At 40.6% G+C, this 22,500-nt stretch overlaps 1 protein-coding gene across 1 annotated transcript in view; it reads left to right on the top strand.

Moving 5' to 3' along the window:
* The first annotated feature begins 304 nt into the window (after positions 1-304).
* The window catches only part of LOC138049345 (voltage-dependent T-type calcium channel subunit alpha-1H-like), a 53,156-nt gene continuing 30,960 nt past the window's right edge, over positions 305-22,500 (top strand). Inside the window, exons 1-14 of the mRNA XM_068895589.1 lie at positions 305-1,177; positions 2,240-2,334; positions 7,319-7,369; positions 8,033-8,140; positions 8,585-8,716; positions 9,633-9,705; positions 13,051-13,128; positions 13,729-13,761; positions 15,075-15,196; positions 17,427-17,474; positions 18,413-18,479; positions 19,723-19,774; positions 21,092-21,161; positions 22,129-22,220. Coding sequence (XP_068751690.1) covers positions 902-1,177; positions 2,240-2,334; positions 7,319-7,369; positions 8,033-8,140; positions 8,585-8,716; positions 9,633-9,705; positions 13,051-13,128; positions 13,729-13,761; positions 15,075-15,196; positions 17,427-17,474; positions 18,413-18,479; positions 19,723-19,774; positions 21,092-21,161; positions 22,129-22,220 — 1,297 coding nt within the window. The 5' untranslated portion in view covers positions 305-901. The remainder of the gene's footprint in view (positions 1,178-2,239; positions 2,335-7,318; positions 7,370-8,032; positions 8,141-8,584; positions 8,717-9,632; positions 9,706-13,050; positions 13,129-13,728; positions 13,762-15,074; positions 15,197-17,426; positions 17,475-18,412; positions 18,480-19,722; positions 19,775-21,091; positions 21,162-22,128; positions 22,221-22,500) is intronic.

The following is a 22,500-nucleotide window of genomic DNA, read 5'->3' on the forward strand; positions in this document are numbered from 1 at the left end:
ACTTGCTAGAATTCAATAAAATCGTTCCAAGGGCGCCAAACGTTGCATTCGCTGAAGTTTACGGTAAGGCAACGATATTAGCCCGTCTATTTTGTATTGCTTTTATAATAATCGTGGAATAAGAATAAATTACGCCGAAAAAGGAAATTTTCTACCATGCTCTCATTATTAATTACTGCACGCTTCCCGCGTGTTGCACACTTTACACTCCTGTTGAACGTCCCATGCCAATGACGTCACTACCGAGGCGCGAGCTTTGTAATTAACAGTCTGAATAAACAGAAAGGAGAAACGAGTTGTTTGTTTTTGATCCTTTGTTGCATATAGCTTCCTTTGGATTCGCTCTTATTTACATAGAACATACTTATGAAGCAACAAGCGAAAATAGGTTTTGCGTATCTAAGGGAGACTTAAGCTTATTCTTAGATGAGAGAAAATCAACTTGAATTTTGAAAGAGCTTGTCTAATGCAATCCACAGACTGCTTGGAATAACTTTGTTGTCAAGGGAATTTAAATGATCCAGACCACATTTGAAAGAGAGGAACAAACGAGTTAATAGAGAGTGATATTTAGTTTGCGTCAATCGTTGCAAGGAAACGTTGGTACTGCAAGCGATTTGAGAATGGAAGTTGTTCTGAAGTCAAACAATCGGTTCTGGAATTGTTTTGATCTTTGACAGTGTTTACAGCCTTTTTTCACGCTCTGATTGCCATTTTCACAGCGAGATTTCTCAGTTCTCTGCTGTGCATTCTTGTGGCTGAAACGTCTCTGTATTGTTTGGCAGCTTTCTACAACGTGTTTATGCGCTATGCAATCTTGCAAGGTTGTGCTACTTGCAAGATGACATCATTCCATTAATTAACTGAGAGGTGTGAAGTTGTTAGTGTTCAGGAGGTTGTAATGGCTAAAAATGAAGTGTCCCAAGTGACCGATGAAAGATCGAGAACTACTAGCTTCACGGTACTTTTGGAAAGCGAAGGACCGGCTGTGGCAAACGATGATACTGTTGAGAAATCTCGGTCTTCGTCAGATGCGGGGTCGGACAAAGACTCCATTCCCCGTGTGCAAGGTATTAGAGCAAAGTTTCGCAGCTTGAAAAGGCGTTCGTCCGTGGAAAACTTTGGACAGTTTGGCTTCTTAGTGCCGGCTTTGGCATTATTTCCACAAGCAGATGGGGTGAGGAAATTTTTGTTTGTTGTTACGCAAGCTTTGAATTGCTCGACTAAGACTAGACATTCAACAACATTCAAAGTAACTTAATTAAAGCCTTTCAAACACATCGCATATCATTATTTTCCGGGGTCAAATGTTAAAGACTTTCGATTCAAACTTATTAGGCCACCTACAAAAGTATACACGTAATCAACAATTCTTAAGGCAGATGATTTTATTAAAGTCTTAATTGATAATATGTTGAAATGTCAAGTAGGTTTTAATTCCCAATTTTTTCCCTCCTGGTGTTAAAAGTAATTTTGAAGTGGGCATCTGCTGGGAAGATTCCTCGATTAATAACTTGATCATTGTTTTTTTTGTACACTGTATTTTTAATAATATTATTTTTCAGAGTAATGTTTCCACAAATGCATATTATTTGTGAAGTATGGGTCGTGTGTCTGACTTTATTTTACTGAAACTGCATTGTTCCCCCCTTCAAATGTTGTTCTAAGTCACAACAATTTGGATAAAAAAGAACATTACGAAAATGTAGATACTCAACCAATATTGTATTTACAAGATATTATATCAGGGTTGTCAGAAGGTTTTGCAGTAAATAGCTGCTGCTACCACTACCACTACCACCACCACCACCACCACCACCACCACTACCACCACCACCACCACCACCACCACCACCACCACCACTACCACCACAACCACCACCACCACTACCACTACCACTACCACTACCACTACCACTACCACTACTACTACTACTACTACTGCTGCTGCTACTCCTACAACTGCAACTCCTGCACATGCTACTACTACAGCTACTACTGCTGCTGCTGCTACCACTGCTGCTGCTACTGCTACTACTACCTCTATTGCTAGTACTAAAATAAAATAAACTCAATGGGATTTAGATATCTGTGTTTATAAATATTCTTTTTGTTGCTAAAACATCCCAATCACTGAAAAAAATTTTTCCACCACCAAAGAGACTCTGGTTGGCACATTAATAACAATGGGTGATGTCACTGGTATCTTTGTTATAGTATTTACTTTCTGTTATTTTAGAGTGACGCTCTTACTCAGCAATTTGGAGACCTGCAAGGCTCTCACAGGGAGCTCAAGTTGGCTGCAGCTCACATTGACGATGCATTGAAAGGAAGGTAAGTTGTCACTTGCATTGACGGCTGAAGGTATTGTATTGCTTAATGAGTAACTCATTATTTTATTGAATTTACATTCCTGGAGAGAAAGATCTTAGACCTTTCCTACCACTGACTGTTTTGGACGTTAAGCCCAAAACCTTCACCCCACCCCACCCAACATAATGTTCTTCTTTTTTTCAGGAAGAAGCTCAAATGATCCAATCATGCCATGGGGGGTGGGGGAGGGGGAGTTTTAATACAACAAGAAGCTAGAAAAGTTAAATTTTGTGCAGGGTTTTAGGGTTCACATAAGATAACATCCCCTGAAACCTACTTTTCCTTCCGGTAAGATTACGTGACATAAACTGATTTCTTACCTAAAGAAAGTTCAAAGGTTAAAACAAAGAATAATGGACCTCTTCAGCTTGAACGTTTTGTTTTCCCATTTCAGACTACGTGATGTTCCCAAGGGAATTTTCCTTTTGTTTTTGCATAAGTTATGGCTGGACACGTATGCACGTGCATAAGACGACATTTGGAAAAACTCATCCTTAGAGTAACATTACGTGGTCTGAAATGAGAAAACAAAACATAGAAGCTAAAGAGGTCCATAGACCTTTCCACGGTTGATGATGACGCCTTCTTGCCTGGGGAGGGGGGGGGGGGGGGCAAACACGGGTAAAATTACAATAAATGTATTGGATTTTGGCCGACTTTGAACCGCAGTAATATTGCTACAAAGAGGCAGATTTCCACAGTGAAAGTGTCTTTTAAAAGACTTTTATACTGAGATTATTTTCATGAAATATAAAGAACAAGTTCAGGCTACAACGACCATAAACGAATCTTTAAAATTTCATACAAACCCTTCTAATCAAATCATGCAAATTGCCCTGAAATTAGAAGCCACATGAGAAGATTTAAAATTCGAATTTACAGACATCGTACCTTCCTTGATGGCCTTATTTAATGAATGATATCAATAAAACTTTTCAAAGTAGTGGCAAAAGTTGGAAATCCATCTCTTCTTATGCATTTATCAATGTTTAGACGAAGAGGGGGGGGGGGTCATCTGAGCTGTATTAAATATAGGAACCACACAGAATTAATTAAACAGGAACGTTTCTAATGTACCTTTCAAGAAAGACTACATTGCTCCTTCTTTACCGTTTACTCGACAAAGTGAAATACTACGAAATCATCACGTGTAGTTGAATAAGCAAAGGTTACACGGACCCTGATGAACGGACTCTGATAAACATCACCTCATATACCATAACTGAAACTTGAAGAGTCCTTCTCAATGCGTACTTAACAGGGCAATAACAACAACAACAACGTGTAATTCCAGTAAATGACGTCAGAAAATCTTGGTACTCCACAAGTAGAAGTTGATAACGTCTTCGAAACAACGCGCATGGAAAATACTACGTTTGGTTTAGCTACATGTACGTGCGCGAGCTTATTTTCTGAACCTACAAGCTACGACACAATGCTTTCTAGTAAAAAAAAAATTGCTACAACTGGCAATGTTATTCTCTTTCTTGTAGCTTTCGCTGAGGAGTTTTCTGAAAATATCAGTCAAAAAAATGAATTCAACTGACAGCTGAAAGGTCACTTAACAAACCTAGATGATTATCTTGTTTACTCCTCGCTTAAAATCCAGCTTTGGTTTTGCCAAAATTGAATTACAAATTATTCAAACAACTTTTACATTATACTGAATACCAGATGGGACGCTGTAGCGGTATTGCACTATAAAAATATAATAATTAATACATGCCAACTTCACACATAGACTCATATTATACCAATGTTTTCCAAGATGGCGTCTCCTGGAACACCAGTTTAGGACCCAGTACTCTGCATGGTTAAATTCAAATGGCCCCAGTTCTGTGCACGGTCAAATTACTTCACACTTAATTAAGATTCTGCATCTGATTGAAGAGTACACTTGACATACGTTACGTTAGTTTACCTTTTCTGAAAAATCGGAATTTTAAAGTGAAACAATGGATTGGATTATTGTCTCAATTTCTGTGTACACAATTGATTTCCGGACTTGTTCTTGTTTTATTTTAAGGAAAAAGACTTTAGTTAGCTTGTCCTCGATCCTTGATCTCTGATCTCCGATCCTCGATCCTCGATCCTGATTATCCAGAAAAGCAAACTATAGCTGAAATCAGACGTAGTAGTTGAATGCATACTTTGATGCGTTGTTCCACATGAACGGCGGTAAACCAAGTTCGAGAAGGATTCGTTGTCGTACGCGAACAACTGTTTCTAATTGTTCAGGTAGCCCTGGAAATATCTTCTTCTCGCCGAGAAAGCCCACAGTCCGCGAATAATGATCATCACAATCTCCATAATAAAGTAAATAGCAAAAGCTGTGATGTAAAAGTAAATGTATACAAGAAAGATCTTTTCAGACAAAGGCCTTTGACGCTTGAATAGCTCTTTTAAGATGAGCGCGGCAAAGAATGGAATCAACCCGTACGACAGAATAACGGCAGGGAAAAGGAGGCAAGATAATATAACAGAAAAGCTGTAGCGAGACGCTTTCTCAGCTGGGCTCTTAAACTTGTCAATAGGAAAACCGATTATACAATAACAAATTAGAATGACAAGCTTGAGAAAGGCGTTCAGAATATGCTTGATGTATTGAAGACAGACCACCAACATCGAGAACGATGGAATGATGAAGATAAATGGAATACTTCCAGGCGGAGAAGTGATTTGCCTCATCTCTGTTATGAGATGGCACACTAGAACTCCCGCCATCAGCAGACACAACCAGCTAACAAACTGAACGGCGACTTCTTGGAAGGTCACTGAACGTCTCTTTCGGCTTCTCGTCGGCATCCGCGGAGTCGTTGTGATGTACTTGCAGACTAGCACACTGCAAAGGAGTATTAGTAGGGTTAAGGCTTTAGTTGCAAATGTTCCGGTCTCGATGAATCGTTGAGCGTCAAGTAGGACGCCATTGAACCTCATCAGTGTTACGTTCATGGCCGGCCATACTTCCGTAACCAGCACTGTTTTGACTTCCTTTACATCGCCAGCGATGGATGCCAGAAACCTGTCTGTGCTACGTGCCACTGTCTGAGCAGCTTTTCCCGCTCGCGAAGCACCTCGAAATAATCCAACGCCCCCGGCTAAAGCTCCGACACCTGCTACTATTGCGCCAAAAACCATATCTACGACTGATCAGCGACACAGTCACAAGTAAAGCGACACAGTCACAAGTAAAGCTGTTTGAGGAGAAGGGCGTTAGTTTGACGGAGGAGAGACTAGGGCGAAGATGAAGTAGAATTAGCATAATGGTTTTTTTGCTTTTCTGCACGGAGCGGAGAACCGCTTGCAAGAGCAAGAATTGCATGCCGTTTAAGGTATTGAAGTGATTCACGGTTGCACGATGTACGGCCCCGCTCAGTTCACAGCGCGTCTTTATTGTTTACTTCCCTGTGGTATGGATCAGGCAAGTAACGACTGCTCTGCGAATAGCCGAAAATAACATTGAAACATCCAATACGACTGGCTCGCTTGTGGTCCAACAAGTAAATTTCAGATGCTGTGGAAATTTAAGAACCATACTCGTACTTTCAAAAAAGACAAAACTTCAAAAGACAATACGTCACAAAATCTGAAAAATCTCAACTTGAAAGAAAGCTCGTACGCGTCAAAACAGCATAAAAATGAGAGAAGTGAACCGGGAAGTGAACTCTATCGCGCGCAACGTCTCAGCAGGGGTCGGGCTAGTAATTACCAACAGACGCTCTGGCCCCGTTGGAGCTGAAGGATGTAGTAATGTATATGGCAAGACGTGCTGGCTGATGCAAACCAGAACTCACGATGTCTTCCTGGCGTTTTGCTAAATAAAGTAAGCCTCCCCTTCAAAAAACAAAACAAAAAAAGGATTTAACGCGAAACTCACGGAAAGTTCAACATTACAACTTTCTGTTGTTTTTCTTTTAGTTTTTTTTTTTTTTATTTCCTATTATATTTATATTTATTATTATTATTATTATATTTTATTTTTGTCCACGATTCTCGATCCCCGATCCCGATCGTCGATACTCGATACTCGATTCTCGATCCTGCTTTTCCAGGAAACTCAAAATTCCATACATTTACCGTAATCTTACCCGTGTTTGCGCCCCAGCCAAGATGGCATCATTTACCTTGGAAAGGTCTATTCATATGAGATTCGATACCTCTGTGCTACTCTAGACTGAGTCACCAATAACAATACAGATATGTACGACTTCTGGTCCACGAACAAAAGAAGCTAATGAGAGATCTTTTGTTTTCGTCCACCAACATGGCGGCAATGACGTCACGTGAAAACCTAATGCTAAACGTATTGAAATCTGTGCTCAGACCTAAATTATCCAGATCTGTGCCAAAACGAAGAAGTTGTTACCTTCTGAAGTGGGTGACTATCTTCAAAAGCCAGGATTTTTTGTGTCGTGCAACTCATTGCGGTAAAGGATTGGGAATATACCTTGTGTAAAACGTAAGGAAACATCTCGTGTGGTCTCAAATCCCATAATACACCTCTTTTACCCCCCAAGAATCTGCATAGGCATTATTTTCAACTTCTCTTGTCCCAGGAGAAATAATTGCAAATAATGGTTATTCAAAAGTTTTGGGGGGTAATAGAGGTGTATTATGGGATTGTGGAAGTAGTGAATAACATAAAACGCGAATCAGTTGCTCTACAAAGTAACGAAGGATAATTGTAGCATTTGAAGTCCTTGTCAAGCAAAGAGCATTGCAAGGTTTACTCCTTTGTAACTTAACAAAAGCGACCGCCATTTGTCCTATGGCAAAGCTAGTAGAGGATAGAAAACCCCTTTTTGTCTTTGCATTGTTGTTCTAAATCGTTTTACATGGCGAAGCAGTTTGCGGAGTCGTGCATTTACATCATGTCCATCAGACAACGTGGCACCTATTCAGATTTTAAGAAAGTAACGGTTTTTTTTCCCGAATTTTCTTTTAGAGGAAGTTATGGAAAAGCTCGATCATACTTCAAGCCCAGACTGTCCCAAAGGTAAATTCTTACCACTTAAAGAATATTTAATTCATTAAAACTCACCCACGCGGATGCTCTTTCATTTGAAAACGTGCCATATGGATTTGTGCGTTTTCGCTCAGCGTCCATGTTCAACGTGGGCAATCTCTAATTCTCTACAATGCAATTGAACAGGAGAGCACACCATTTAAGGAGCTATGTCACGCAAAATGAATTCTTTACAATGCAATTGAACAGGAGAGCACACCATTAAAGGAGCTATGTCACGCAAAATGATGTAATTTCGTGACACCCAAAATGCCCAAAAAGTCGAATGAAACATTGCCGCAAGAACCTGTCCACTTAAAACTGTTGAACAACGTAAAATAAATACAGTAAAAGGAAAGAGAAGCATGTATGGACACAGATGGATAAGGTTGAAAACGGATCTTGAAAAAAGTCGTCCCGACGTTTCTCGCCTGGATAAAGGTCGTTTTTGCCCAGAATCATCTTGTTTGTGATGTTGATGTAACAATAATATGTCAGTAAATGAATTCCACATTACCAAAATAACATGACATAGCCCCTTCAAGCAGGCTTTACTGTAGAAAACGGCCTCGTTAATTGACCAACGAAATTGCGCGCATTATTTGGGAAATACAAGAATAGCTTTAACAATTTCGCGATTCATTTTCATTACAGATGCTTTAATATCTTGGACAACACCTGGTTTCGTCGACTCGTCATCTGCAATACTCTGTTGCATTCGTTTCTTATTTTCTTTGAACCGCCAAGTGTGAACGTGTCGAGGTACGTAAGCCTATTGTTTCATGGCGTTCTCGCAGCCGCCGCAGTTGTTGTTGTTTAAGTTCCCTAATTTGTTATGCAAGTGGAAACATAGTGCGTTGTTTTGCGCCAATAGGCACAATACTTGGGGCAAAGCTGTTCTTTCTATAGATGGTCTTGGAAAACGATAACTCCATGATTTGCTAGCGGAGTTGTCGACTCCTATACACCTTATTCCAAAATGGCCGCCATTTAAATTTTTTTGTTTTTATTCAAAAAAGCCCTTGATGCCTCGTTCTTAAGCTTAAAATTCAAAAGAATATTTTATTTTGAACGAGGCAACAAGGGCCAATTTGTATCCACATAAATCAGCGGCCATTTTGGAATAAGGTGTATTTGGCTAGCTTGTTACACTCGAGGCAGCCATACCGGGTAAACATTAACCTATCTTTTTTGTTCTCTGACTAGTGTTCATCCATTGGTCTTAGCTGTCAATTTTTCTTGTCTCTTGCTGTATTTCTTTGATCTCGTGGTGCACATAATTTTCCTGACCTGGCCTGTTTTCTGGACCAGAAGTACTGAGGGAGGGTTGTGGAATGGGTAAGAGCGAATAAAGTCATGCGATCTAAGGATCGCTTTTCATTGGTGCATGTAAGATCTTACTATTCTAATTAAATCAAGTGAAAGCTATGATTCTAGTAATTGCGTAGAGAATCCTGAAAAATTCAGGACTTCACAGCTTCACTTGATTTCATATCCGCAGTTCAAGATATGATTCACTCTATATATCATGTCGTTCATTGATTTATTCATTACGGGAACATTTGGACGCAAAAATGACCATCTCCCAACATCAGTAGCTTTATAACTCAGTTGGTTAGAGCGTCGCACCGGAATCGCGAGGTCACGGGTTCAAACCCCGTTGAAGTCCTGAATTTTTCAGGCTTCTCTACGCAATTGTAAAAATTGCGTTCATAACTGCGAAGATCATAGCTTCACTTGATTTCATATCCGCAGTTCATATATGATTCATTTCATATACCATTTCATCATCAGTAGCTTTATAACTCAGTTGGTTAGAGCGTCGCACCGGGATCGCGAGGTCACGGGTTTAAACCCCGTTGAAGTCCTGAAATTTTCAGGATTCTCTACACAAGTGCTAAAATTGCGTTCATAACTGAGAGGATCATAGCTTCCATTGATTTCATATCTTCAGTTCAATATAAGGTTCATTTCATATATCATTTTTGGTTATTCTAATTTGCAATTAATTTTTTTTTTGACACAAGTTACATGAAAAATTATTGCTTTCTATAACATATCATAGACGGACAATTTCTAACAATTTTTTTGTTTGCGCGGGCGTCTCGAGAAATACAAGGCCGTTCTACTTTCCGCAATGCTTCTCGGAAGATTGAAACGAATTTTTCAAAGATGTCTCCTTTTCGAAAGATTCCCTGGTGTAAGGTGGGCTTTAGATTTTTTCCTGAAGTTTGAAAATTGTTAATTCTTTCAGGGTGGAGTTTATTCTCGTCTGTTGCTTTACTATGGACTTCATTTTGCTGTTGGCTTCCAGCTTTTCTGGAGTGGTAAGTGCATTCTTTCTTCCCGCGTGAAGTTCGCAGCTATTGACGTAAATGAGGAAGGGACCCATGCTTCCAACTATTGTAGCTCGGTCGTGAGTGAAATGACAGCAAAAGGAAACACATGGAAAGCGAAATATTGAGGGTCTTTACAGGACGATTCTCACCGAAGCCAGGTTAAATGGTGTTGTCACAAGATTCTCATTTAGCAAAGTGGTCGAGTAACTGATGAAGTATCTGATGAAGTGTTTGCTTTTGGAGCACTTGGATTTTTTTTACGATAATGTCCGCATCATCTTTTGACAGAACTCCATTAGCCAGAAGTCTCTCGATTTCTCTTTGTGACTTATTACTTTACGGGATTATCCAAATTTAGAATACAGGTTTTGCCAAATTGAGTAGCCAATCATATTGGGCCCAATGGCCACAAGGCTTATGATGGGCCCGCAATGAGTAGCCCCATGAGGGATTGCACGTGCATGCTAACTGCAAAATCACGGATCGGGCACGAAACGCAATGCCGCTATCATTTTTTCCCGCAAAAAATCTGACAGTGGCCGTTCTAAAAATAGGTACAGTAATAGTGGATCTACGACAGCGCATCGACAAGTCGCCTCGTAAGTCTTTCGCCATTATTCCATCTCTTTCAGGTCGTACAATGTGCGCGAATCATCCTAAAAAGTAAATTAGTTCAAACGGTTTCAGAGTAGTGATAGAGAACGAAAGGTTCTCATTTTCATACTCACGTTGCCGTCGAAACCTCAAATTGGTGATTTCACGTCGGTTGTTAGAGCGGTTTTCAATTGAGTGTCGAAAGTAATTTGATAATTACTTTGGTTTATGATTAATTCACTCAGTGATTGGTTCAAAGTTCTCGCGCCATTTTTTCATCCAATCAGAAGTGAAACCAAAACCAATCGTGGCTCACGCGTGCACATTTTTCCTCGCTTTGTGTCGGCTACGTGTAATTACTTCGAGTTTTGATTGGTTTGCCGGATTGTCTCAGTCCTTTTTGATTGGCCAAAGTAATTACTTTGGTTTTGGTTTTACGACACTCAATTGAAACTCGCTCTATGCAACGCACTGCAAAAACATTTCCTAAAATGCGTGCCGCACGTGCAGCACGATTATTTTTTCCCCTTTTAACCAATGATATTATTGATTTTACGATCTACGACGTGGTCGTCAACGAGAACGTCACACATTTTAGCACATTCTTGCTGTACTCTGGACAACAACCACGTTAAATCTCCAAATTTGAGGTTTTGACGACAACGCGAGCGCACAAATGTGAATCTATAATTCTCTATTTTTACTGCGAAACCGCTCTTACCAATTTATCTTTAGGATACTTCGCCCACATTGGCCGTATTTATACTAGCTGATCCTAGAGGATGTCTAAAGGCTCGTTTACACAGAGCGATTTTGTCGCATGCGACAACGGCTTACGACAGGCCCACGACATGATTTACGATTATAGTGTACGTCAGATTGTGTACGCAGATTGTCGCTGCGACAATCGTAAGTCACGTCGTAGGCCTGTCGTGAGCTTGTTGCATGCGACAAAATCGTATCGTGTAAATCGGCCCTTAGGGCCCATTTGCATGGTACGATTTTTGTCGCATGCGACAAGCCTATGACACGCCTACGACATGACTTAAGATTGACGTGTACTTCAGAAAAATGTCGTAGCATTTTAAAACATGTTTTAAAACGCTGCGACAATCTTAAGTCATGTCGTAGGCCTGTCGTAAGCTTGTCGCACGCGCCAAAAATCGTACCGTGTAAATCGGCCCTAAGACGTCTCAGACGCATTAACCGTCACACGAATTAAGCGTCTCAAGTCAAGTGCGTCGCGTAACAGACGTCTTAGTCTTCTAAGCCGTCTAGTATAAAATATCTTCCATTATCTTTTGAAGAAAATCATGAATTGCTTTCTAGCCATCGAAGTTAAGTGCATCCCATATTTATATTAATTGCACTTACGGCCAGACGTTTAATTCGTCTGGACGTCCTAGACGTCCTGGGCCCGGTTCCTCGAGAGCCGATTAACTTAATCCAGGATTAGCGTAAACTTTTGTTTCACGTTTTCAACTTTTTGGTGAAACTTTCTTTTGCTTATTTTTGTTTTTCAAGATTGACGTCTTCTCATGTTAAGTTCTGCCGAAAATCTGCGTTGAACAGCATTTGGGAGTAGAGAAATAAACTGCTTGGTTAATTTTTAATCTTAGATTAGCGTTAATCGGCTTTTGAGGAACTGGGCCCTGAAGTATAAATACGGCCATTGTACGACGCGAACGAGATGGCCTAACCGCAACAAACTTACGATAGTGTTAAGTTATATTTTGAGGTGACGTTTTCGTTGACGTCGCTGTCGTAAAACAATAGGTTTGCATGCTCTGCACGTGCGTTTTTCACTTTTGTCCATTTCTTTGCCGTCGTCAGCAAAACTACAACGTGAAATAGCCAAATTTGATGTTTTATGAAGGACGTCAGCACTTGAAGATGAATTTTCAGTTTCTCCCCTAATTTAAGTGCTGTTTCGACGAGTGTCATTTTTGAGGAACTACCACACCCTTGCCATATAAAAAAGGTGGAAATAGAGCAGTTTTCAATTGAGTGTAGTAAAACCAAAACCAAAGTAATTACTTTGGCCAATCAAAAAGGTCAGAGACAATCCAGTAAACCAATCAATAGAAGTAATTACACGTAGCCTACACAAAGCGCGGGAAAATGTGCACGCGCGAGCCACGATTGGTTTTGGTTATACCGGTTGTTCGAAAGCCGATTAACGCTAATCCCTGATTAAAAATTAACCAAGGAGTTTATTTCTCTACTCCCAAATGCTGTTCGACGCTGATATTCGCTGAAACTTTACATCAGAGGAAGTCAATCTTGGAAAACAAAAATAAGCAAAGGAAACTTTTACCAAAAAGTTGAAAACACGAAACCAAAGTTTACGCTAATCCTGGATTAAGTTAATCGGCTTTCGAACAACTGGGCCCTGATTGGTTGAAAAAATCGCGCGAGAAGTTTGAACCAATCACTGAGTGAAGTAATCATAAACCAAAGTAATTCACTAATTACCTTCGATACTCAATTGAAAACCACTCTAGTAACGAAGTGATTACAATAACGCGAAGTTATATTTAGAGGTGACGCTATCCTTGCTGTCGCCGTTCTCCTTACTTAAACTCGCTATTCTTTTGTTGCGTTGTTGTTGCCGAAGACTTCAACGCTTCTTAAACTGATTAGCTGAATTCCATCGCAGATCGAGACTTATGGTTTATGTTCTTGAAAAATGCATTATTAAAAATTTGTTTTTTTTTTTGTGCTTTTTTGTCTTCACAGTATATTCTACAGATATTTAGATCCCTGAGATTAGCTCTTATTTTATGCAAAGTCAAGAACATTCGACATATTTTTAATGTGAGTATCTACTGAGGAGTTTAAACTTTATCATTCGCAAATGTGACGGGTCGTTAAATGCCGGTGCAGCTAATGTAGGTTTTTCGTCGGGTGTCTGTGGCTTTAGACTGGGGTAGGAGTTCGATTGCGTAGTCGAACTAAGTGGGATTCAAAAAGCAGAAACACGGCCGGAGAAACTGGGGAGGAAAGAAAGGTTGGATACCTGCGCCCTCGTTTCTAGTGGCTTGCGGCTTCACGTATCACCGCTACCTAAGCTACTTCATGTATTCCTCATTATGACGAACGTTAATGGAAGTAGGGGAGCTCTTGGAGTGGTATGCGTGTAATTTGGAAACGGGTTTGGCGGCATATTCAGACAGAACTTTGTTTTTGTGAAAGAACAAAAGCAAGCGTAACGCGTTATTGCATCCAAAATGGCGACACCCAAGAAACTTATAAACAGAAAAAAGGATACGTAGCGTTGTTTTTTTTCTTCGATTGCTGAACTTAACTATCTGTTTTTTTTTAAACAGATGATGGTTTTGTCGATACATCCAACAATCTAAGAGGATAGTTCCTTAGTTTAACCCACTTAAAAGTTTATATTAATGCGTTTTTCAGGTATTGCTGACGATAGGGTTTCAACTTTCAAAGGTATCATCATTAGTGTATTCAGAAACTCACCACAGGGAACCTCTATCTTCCATACTTGGCCTCGGAATCAACCCTTTCCCGAGTAGATTTATTTATAGAACATCTCCCTTGGGAGATTCAGCACTCTCATTGTTGTAAAAGCCAATCAAAACAAAGCTATCTCAGCGTCATGGAAAATATGATACTTTTCACCGGGAAAACCTGTAAGTGTTCCTAAAAATAAATTTACTCGGGAAATGGTTGACTCAGGGAATTAGTGGAGACAGATGCTCCTGGTGTATTTTAATGTTCTTCGTGTACTGTTTTACGTTTCCCTTGATTTGGTTACCACTTCTGAATTCAGCAAAGTTTCGTGGTACAGCCCCTTTTAGACCCAAAGGCCAGCTTTTTCGCTATACCCAGAGTCAATCAAGATTCGTACTTGTCTGATAGAGGACAGATAGAGCGACTTTCGTGTGACCTTAAAAAATCGCTCGCAATTTGTTTCACGGACCAATGCTTGGCAAGATCAAAACAAAGCTTCTCCTTATTCCCGCCAAGGAATCTCCTAATATGGACAGTTAACAGGTCGATTGCCCAATCACATTACGGCATTTCAAATGACGTCAAAGCGAAATGCCGATCGCTTTCCAGAAAGTTCTATGGAGAGATGACGTTGTTTGCATTCGCGTTCGACAAGCCAATGAAAAATCGCGCTCGTTTGTTTTTTGTTCGATAAGCCAATTAAGTGTTTTGCATTTTTGTTTCGGTTCTGTTTTTACGTTTAATTTTCAAGGTCATATGAAAGTCGCTCTACTGGAATGCAGTTCATTAGAAGCACGCGGATTCAATAAGCGTCACGACTCAGTTTCCCTTTGCTTTTGTCCATCGACATCACTCGTGTCTCGGAATATAAACAATTAAAATACTGTTATAAAATGTCCCCCAAATGCTACGTCTCAAGTACGGATAAACAGCTGCATTTATCCTAAGCTAAAAATAAAGCCAATCTTTACCCTTCCCTTATTGTTGCAAATAGGTAGCAAATGATTAGACTTAAAGGGACACTTCCTGTTGGATTTCAGAATTGGGCGTGCATTTAATCACGTGCACAGAAATAGATCTCTCCTATGATAGGAGGTTTTCACGTGACGTCATTTCCGCCAATGCCGCCATGCTTGTGGACGAAAACAAAAGGTCTCTCGTTAGCTTCTTTTGTTCGTTCACCAGAAGTCGTACATTTTTTTCTATTGTTATTAGTGTCTCTAGAGGTTGGTTGAAAACGTCCTATTCGATAGTATCTCTCTGAGTAACGTCTTTCTCTTTGCTTCTAGTTATTTTTTATAGTTCTAGTATTTGTTCTAATGTTTGCCGCCATTGGAGTTCACATTCTTATGGATGTTTATGACTGTAATGGTCCCCTAGGAAATTCATCTTCTACAACTTTATCTCATGGGTAAGATCTGCTGTTTGAGGCAGAAGATTTGCGTTACTAATAAAGATCATTGCGTTCGACGTTTGGAGGACGCAATTTCTAATGTTGGGTATCCTTTGGTACGTGGGGATCCTGTGCACAGGGCGCGCTTTAGCAAGTTTTCGGTTTTCGTCGTTCGTCTGCTTTTTCAGCGCCATCTTGATTTACGTCATACGTGCATGCGCGTCTCGGTTTTGGTACGTCGTATGCGCAAATGACGAGACATCTTTTAGTAATAATCTCTCAGACAATTTCAACAAATTCCAGATTTTAACCAATTTAGTGTTGGTAACGTCATCACCTCTTTACTCTAAACTTTCCATTTTTAGCCACATGCCACAAGCCTCACATATTAATACTTTCGATAGACGTTCTTTTCATAAATGCATCGTCTTCATGGCATCTCGGCTCGTCTAGTGATTCTAACCTCCAAAGTTCTCTCAACGAACGCACTTCATAATCAAGTATTACTCCTAGACGTGATTCAAAGAGAGGTAGTGCGTCAAGAGCCCATGACTGGGAGCGAACAGCAGCCATGTATTCCTGTCACGGCGTTTTCACAGATCTATTTATTTTTGGTTTGAATTTCCCGCGAATGAGGCTTCCCCAGGAGCCCGATGACCAATCACAAGTAACGAACTTGACGTCATAGCGCTATACCGAACCGAAACTTCTTTTTTTTTTTTGCGGAAAAGGTAATTTTACTAATAGATCGGTCTGTGAAAACGCCGCTCAACATGGGAGTTGTTTGCTCCTAGTCATTGGCTTCTGGTACGTGTAGACTGTATCGGTGGTTTTTCACTTCATTTCTTACAAGCTTCTTAGAAGGACATTTTCACTCTATTTTTAGTCACACCGGAAATCCAACGGGCTCTGTTCTGTTGATGGCAGTCACAAAATAAAGACAAAACCGATTCCTTTGAATTTCAAGGGCTTTTTCGAATGCAAAAACTATCTTTACCTGCTTTTGGTGACGAATGGCTGAGGCCCAGTCACCCTTATCCGGATATTTTTGAATCCGTAACTTTTTCTTTGCGGATTTACCTTCCGTCCATACGTATCCGGCGAATCCGCAGCTTTTTTAATCCGCCCTTCAAAGTAAAAAGTTTTGAATACGGAAAGAATTTGGAATCGTGTAGACGGTCGAATCTGGATATTTTCAAATCAGGTGACGTTTGCAAACTCAGAACCAGTCTTTACCGCGTAAATATTCAACATGGCCGCTGAAGGAAATACTATCGATCGCTTCTTTTGTCGCCAACTCGCAAGTCTCTCCCTCAATTGAAGGATTATTCTTAATTGTCAATTTGCTCCAAGTGAAATGTTATCGTTGATTTGGACACTGACACTGAAAGCTTGATAGGGATCATGGGTAATGGACTTATTTTTTAAAAGCCGAACCTTAATGTCTGGACTCGCTGGACTCGAACCTGGGAACGTTTGATTAATAACCCCTTCACTTAACCACTAGACTTCCACATCACAAATCGCGAGGATGTCATTCTTTTAATATGTCAATAATTTTTTCTTCTGCAAATTCCGCTGTAACGTGTATTAACACCCGCTAAGAAGCAAGCTTACACAGTGAAAAATGTCGGTTACCAAACATCAAGAGAAAGCTAACCATTTTAAAATCAAGCTTTAGACTTAACAATTATTCAGCAACAATTTTATATAGATACTAACTAGTTTTGGTAAATAATCGACACACTTACCAGTCAGTTGATCTCTAGTGTTAAGTGGATAAAAACAGTTCCTTTTAAGTGGGTGCTCCGGGTTCAAATCCTGTACAAAGACTGCTTTTCCTTTTTTTTTGCTTTTTATCTGCTACTACAAGTCCAGGGACAGAGTAATCTAAATGGAGGATAATACTTCATTTGGAGCAAACTAACAATGAAAGATAATCCTTCATTTGAGGGAGAGATCCTGTTGCAAATGCTCTGTTGACAGTGGTCACAGAGGAGTCTTGGATACTAGAACAAATTCGGATACGTGTGGAAGGGCAAATTCAGTTTGAATACGTTACGTGTGGACGTGAAATTTTTTGAATCCATAGAGAAAAATTGCGGGTTAAAAAGTATCCGGATGTGGAAGGGGCCTGAGAAGTGTTGCGTTCAAACTTGAAAGGGCGAAGCAAATATAAGAAGCAACAAAAATGGTGTACATTCATCTGAAATCATCTCGTTCTTTCATTTCACCTTTCCTTTTACAGAAAAATTGTTCCATGTTACGTGGACGGCGAAGAAATGGTCTACAAGGGGTAGGTATTATGATAACACTTCTTGTGTGCAAACAAAGAGCTAGAAAAAAATCATGACAAAAACTGATTGAATTAAAATATTAAGCTGTCAACAAACACTGGTAACTTCACCACATTTGAGTTATTGCTGTAAACGTAAAGAAACGCTACCCCTTTACAACCTCCTGAAAATCTAATCTACCGCACATTTTACCAATGAATATTATACTCCTTTCAATCGTCGGTCTCGCTTTTACTGCCGGCAGTCAGCTTTGCAAGGATAACTGACGCACCAATGAAAACAGAAACCGACAATTCGAGTGGATCGAAATCAATAGTCTACGTGTAGTTCTACCCCGCCCCTCAGGGGGATGGTACGGCTACACGAAGACGACGAATCAACCTCTCACATTGCATCACGTGACCCACCAACCCATTGATCGCTGGGAGTGAGAGTTGACAGATTCTACTTCTCAATTGGGGGCGTCCTACGGCGTTTAAGGTGTCAATGTGTCAAGTGTGTGTGTGTGTGTCCCCTCCATTAACCCAATCCGCTACAGTCATTGGCAGCGGTGAAAAACGAAACCGCTGATTGGTGTTTTGAACTTTGGAATCCTCAAGTTTGTGAAGGAACAGTAAGAGAGGGGACAGTCTGCCTCCTTTTCAAAGCGAGTCTAAGTGCGAAGTTTTTCTTATGAAAATTAGTTTTCATTCATATGTAAAGTAGAACTAATTACCATTACAAAAACTTCGCACTTAGACTCGCTTTAAAGAGGAGGCAGACATGAACTAGGAAATGGCCTATTGCGGTGCTTCTTTCAAGTGGTGGGTTTCGTCTTTTGCCCCAAACGAACCCAATCGATTTTTCTATCGTTTTCTTCAGTTAAATGCTCGTTTAGGAAATGGCCACTAACCTCAGTAAAAACTTGAGTTACAAATTTCGCATTTTTCCCTTTCAGGACATTTAATCATGTTGGATTTGGAATGTTGAGATTGTTTGTCCTTTTATCCACTGAAAATTTTCCGGTCAGTCTACAAGGAAACTAAACTTCAATGTTTTTAGTTGTTAAAGAAAATTACCCATCCAGAAACTTCCTATTTTTTCGGTGGGTGCGCAGGGTACCACCCAGCCTGCTCGCAGGCGGTAGATGTTGTTGTTACAGCGAAACACGTATCAGACGCCATATTGCGAGCGCGTGGGATAGGTCTGGGCCGGGTGACAAAACGGCGGTGTTCAAGGGGGGGGGGGGGGGGGGTTTGGAAGAGAGGGCGAGAAAAACCCTTCTCGCCGTCCCCTCTCGCTTTGGCGTTCGTTCCAGATCTTCCACCCATCCAATATGGTGACCTAATCTCACGCTTAAAAACACAAATTACCGCTTGTAAGGGGGGCAACGTACCACCAATTTGAGGTTTTGACGACAACGTGAGTATACTAATGTGAACCTTTAGTAGACCAATTCGGCTAACTCAATGTTGTACCCAATTCAAATCTCTCGGGGTTAAGATTCTTTGTGTGTTGAATTTGCATGACAATGAAGCATTCACATTTAAATGAGATGGAAATACTTGGAACAAAACGTTTTATTCCCAAAAGATTTGAATTGGGTACAACATTGAGTTAGCCGAATTGGTCTATTCTCTTTTTTGCTCCACAACCGCTAGTACCAATTTATTTTGACTCATTTTTAGGATACTTCGCCCACATCATGCGACGTGAACGCGATTGAATAGTCGCGAAAGACTTAAAATTGTGCGTTATATTTTGGGACGACGTTTTTGTCGACGGTGCCGTCGTAGATCTCGTAGTGAAAATGATTTTTTTATCCAAATTCATCAACTCCATGATTAATTTTTCTCCAAATTTTAGCACCATGGGAGAGGTGACGGGCAATGTTCCCGGCGGAAGCAAAATAAGTCCTCTTGATATAACGATATTCCACAATGATCGACAATAAGTTTGAATGAAAAGTAAGCGACAGCTTTAGTTAACTCCAAGTGTTTGGTCATTAATTTACTAGTCAAGAAAATTACGGAATACAGACGCTTAAATTGAAATAATTTTACACATTGTTTCGAGACGGGAGGAAAAAGCAGGAATCCCCGGAGAAAAAAAAATTCGAGGAAAACGCTGATTCTGGGACTGAATCGAACACTTAGTAGAAAGGGAGTTGGGACCATTCTACAAAGGCTTCTCTTCACGAGGCCTTCAGTGTAGTCGTACCGCAAACTCGTTTTTTTCTTCTTTTTTTTTTTTCCTTTGGCACTCTAGGAAGTTATGCTGCCTGCGTTAAGAGAACACTCAGCGAATTTTATTTATTTTGGTAAGTAATCTTTGGTTGACGTCATCTATTGTCATTACCAGGGAACTTAAGCACGCGCGTTTCTGAGGCGCGGACGGCAACCGGAAGAGAACTTTTCACGTGCCAGGGCAATGGTGTCTCTTTATACCAAGGGTTTTCAGCCAGGGCTGAAACTTCGCTTCGCCCAGCGAGCTGAAATTTTGTTGCAATTACATGCTCGACTTCAGCCCGGGTGCAAAACGCAAATTTCCGGTCTGAAACCTTCTCCGTGTAATCGCGACTTTCATTTCAAGAGGATTTCTTTCAGAAACGAGGCTGAAATCTCTTTCAGCCCGGCTAACCGAGCTGACATTCTTAGTGTAATCAGGCCCTAATCATCTCTAATGGAGAAAAGATACTTAGCAAGGTTTGGGTTGTGTGAAGACAAGTTAAAAAGGAAAACAGCCCACTTCCGGTTACCGTCCGCGTCTCAAAAACGCGCATGCTTAATCCCTAATGCGCCAACCAGAGCCTCATTGACAGTCGAAACAAAGGGTCTCTTGGTTCCTGTGGTTGGCACATTTGAAAAACAAAAGCAATTTTTGTAAAGAGATATCTTTTTTTTTCAGTAAAAATGTATCATCCTTTCTTTATAGTAGAGGTGCACGTATAGCTATCAAGATAGTTCACCAACACTTCACTTCATTACGAAAATTCGGTTTTGTCAAACGGATAAAGATCGAATTGCCACCTTGAAAAGATAGCTGAAATTGCTGACGATTTGCCGAGCGTTAGCCCTTCGCCGGTCAGAGCACATTCGTTCTGCTTTGAGGAAGGGCTAACGTAGTTTCAGCCATTCAATCTTTTCAAAGTATTAATTTGACTTTTATTACATAGATTTAGCACCGTGTTTATGAGAAACGGCAAATGTCGCCCTAAAATTTGCGTTTTGCCTAAAATTAAAGAAACATAAGATTTTAGCTCAATTCTTGTGTGTTAGGTATTGTTTGAAAAACAAGCAGCAGTGTTTCATCGGGTTTAAAAGAGCAGTTTTCTTTAAACAAAGCACTGTGGTAATTTAGAATCCATACACTGTTTGAAAAGGTCTGGGACGGTGCCTATGTGTTAGAGAATCCCCAAGGGGGGGGGGGGACCCGTGCCCCGTGCCCCGTGCCCCGTGCCCCGTGCCCCGTGCCCCGTGCTTCGTCCTCAAGCCTTCTTGCTTGCATGTCATAATGAATGCTCAAAACGAAACACCTTTTGATGCGGCAAAAATTGAGTCCATATTCAGAGTGAAGTAATTAGGTATGTTAACGGCGCGCAGCACAATTTTCACATATAGTTCTCATTTTGTATCAGGATTCTTCGTATTCGTTGGAGTTTTCTTCTTGACTGCGATTCTCTTAGCCATTGTCGTCGATAGCTACTGGTAAGTGTATTCTTTGTAGTTAAAAGTTACTTTGCAGAACGGGTGAATGTTGTGAAAGACACTTAAACACGTTGTAAACAGAACTACATCATCTTCGTAATCATAATCGTCATCATCGTCGTCGTCGTCATAAAATGACGTCATCAGCGTCATTGCCATCATCTTCGTCCTAATTGGCCATTTCCATGATGGTGTCATTGAATTTACAAGGCCAGAATGATTTATGAAAATCCTTTATGAAAGCGATTTTCCTTTCCTACTGGGAATCATGCAGCCTCTCGAAGAATGGGCCATTTCCGAGTGCACGTCTGCCTCCTCTTCAAAGCGAGTCCTAGTACGATGTTTTTGTGATGGCAATAAGTTCCACTTTACATGTGAATGAAAGCTAATTTTCTTAAGAAGCACTTCGCACACACACTCACTTTGAAGAGGAGGCAGACATCAACTCGGAAATGGCCTCCCACGAGTCTTCTGTAGGTTAGTAGTAGAGTATCCGAACTAGTAATCGGAAGGTCGTAGATTCCACTCGGCTGCAAAGGAGCACTCGGATTTTTTCCGAGTATCTCCGAGCCACTGTCGAAAAAAGACATCTTTTCAAGTTACGTCATCATTGCAAACGGCCTGTTGTCAACAACATCGTCACCATCATTATCGCCTTCATGCTCGTGGCGGTCGTCGTCCCATCGTCATGATCATCGTCATCGTCACCAGGTCGGGTTTCCATGGGAATACCTGGTGATGACATGCTGGGATAGCTAATGCAGTTTGTCGACTAGTGATTTATATATTTGAAGACTACTGCCCAGTTTCATACCGAAGGTGGTCTGAGTACAATAAATTATACTAAAGAACCAAACGTAGCTCAGCATTAATTTGATGCTATGGCAAACACAAGTGACACCAATACCCGCACAATAACCGTTAAAAGCATTGATGTTCGTGCTCTGTTTTGGTGTTTTAAATTTAGGGTTTATTCCAAAAAGCACGTGAAGAAAGAGAGATCCAGAGAAAGAGCTGAGCTGGCGAAGGCTTGGAATTTGTTAGATCCTCTTGGAAAGGGTGAGTTCGGTTCATTGCTGGTTCTGGAAATTGTTGTTGTAATTCATGAAAAAAAATGCTGTGCGCGCCACGTACGTACGTTTTACATGTTGGTACATTTCTTTGTTGCTTTTATCCCGGCGTCGACTTGGAATGACCCACTTTGATGGTATGTGGAGGACTGGAACACTCAACAAATTTTCTCTCCTAACGTCGATCTACACTGTTCAAACGTCGTCCGCTTTGTTAAAGCTGTCAATTATTAGTAAACACTTAATGACTGGTCTCGAGGGAATCTCAA

The sequence above is a fragment of the Montipora capricornis genome, chromosome 5, assembly GCF_036669925.1.
Source record: "Montipora capricornis isolate CH-2021 chromosome 5, ASM3666992v2, whole genome shotgun sequence".
NCBI lineage: Eukaryota > Metazoa > Cnidaria > Anthozoa > Scleractinia > Acroporidae > Montipora > Montipora capricornis.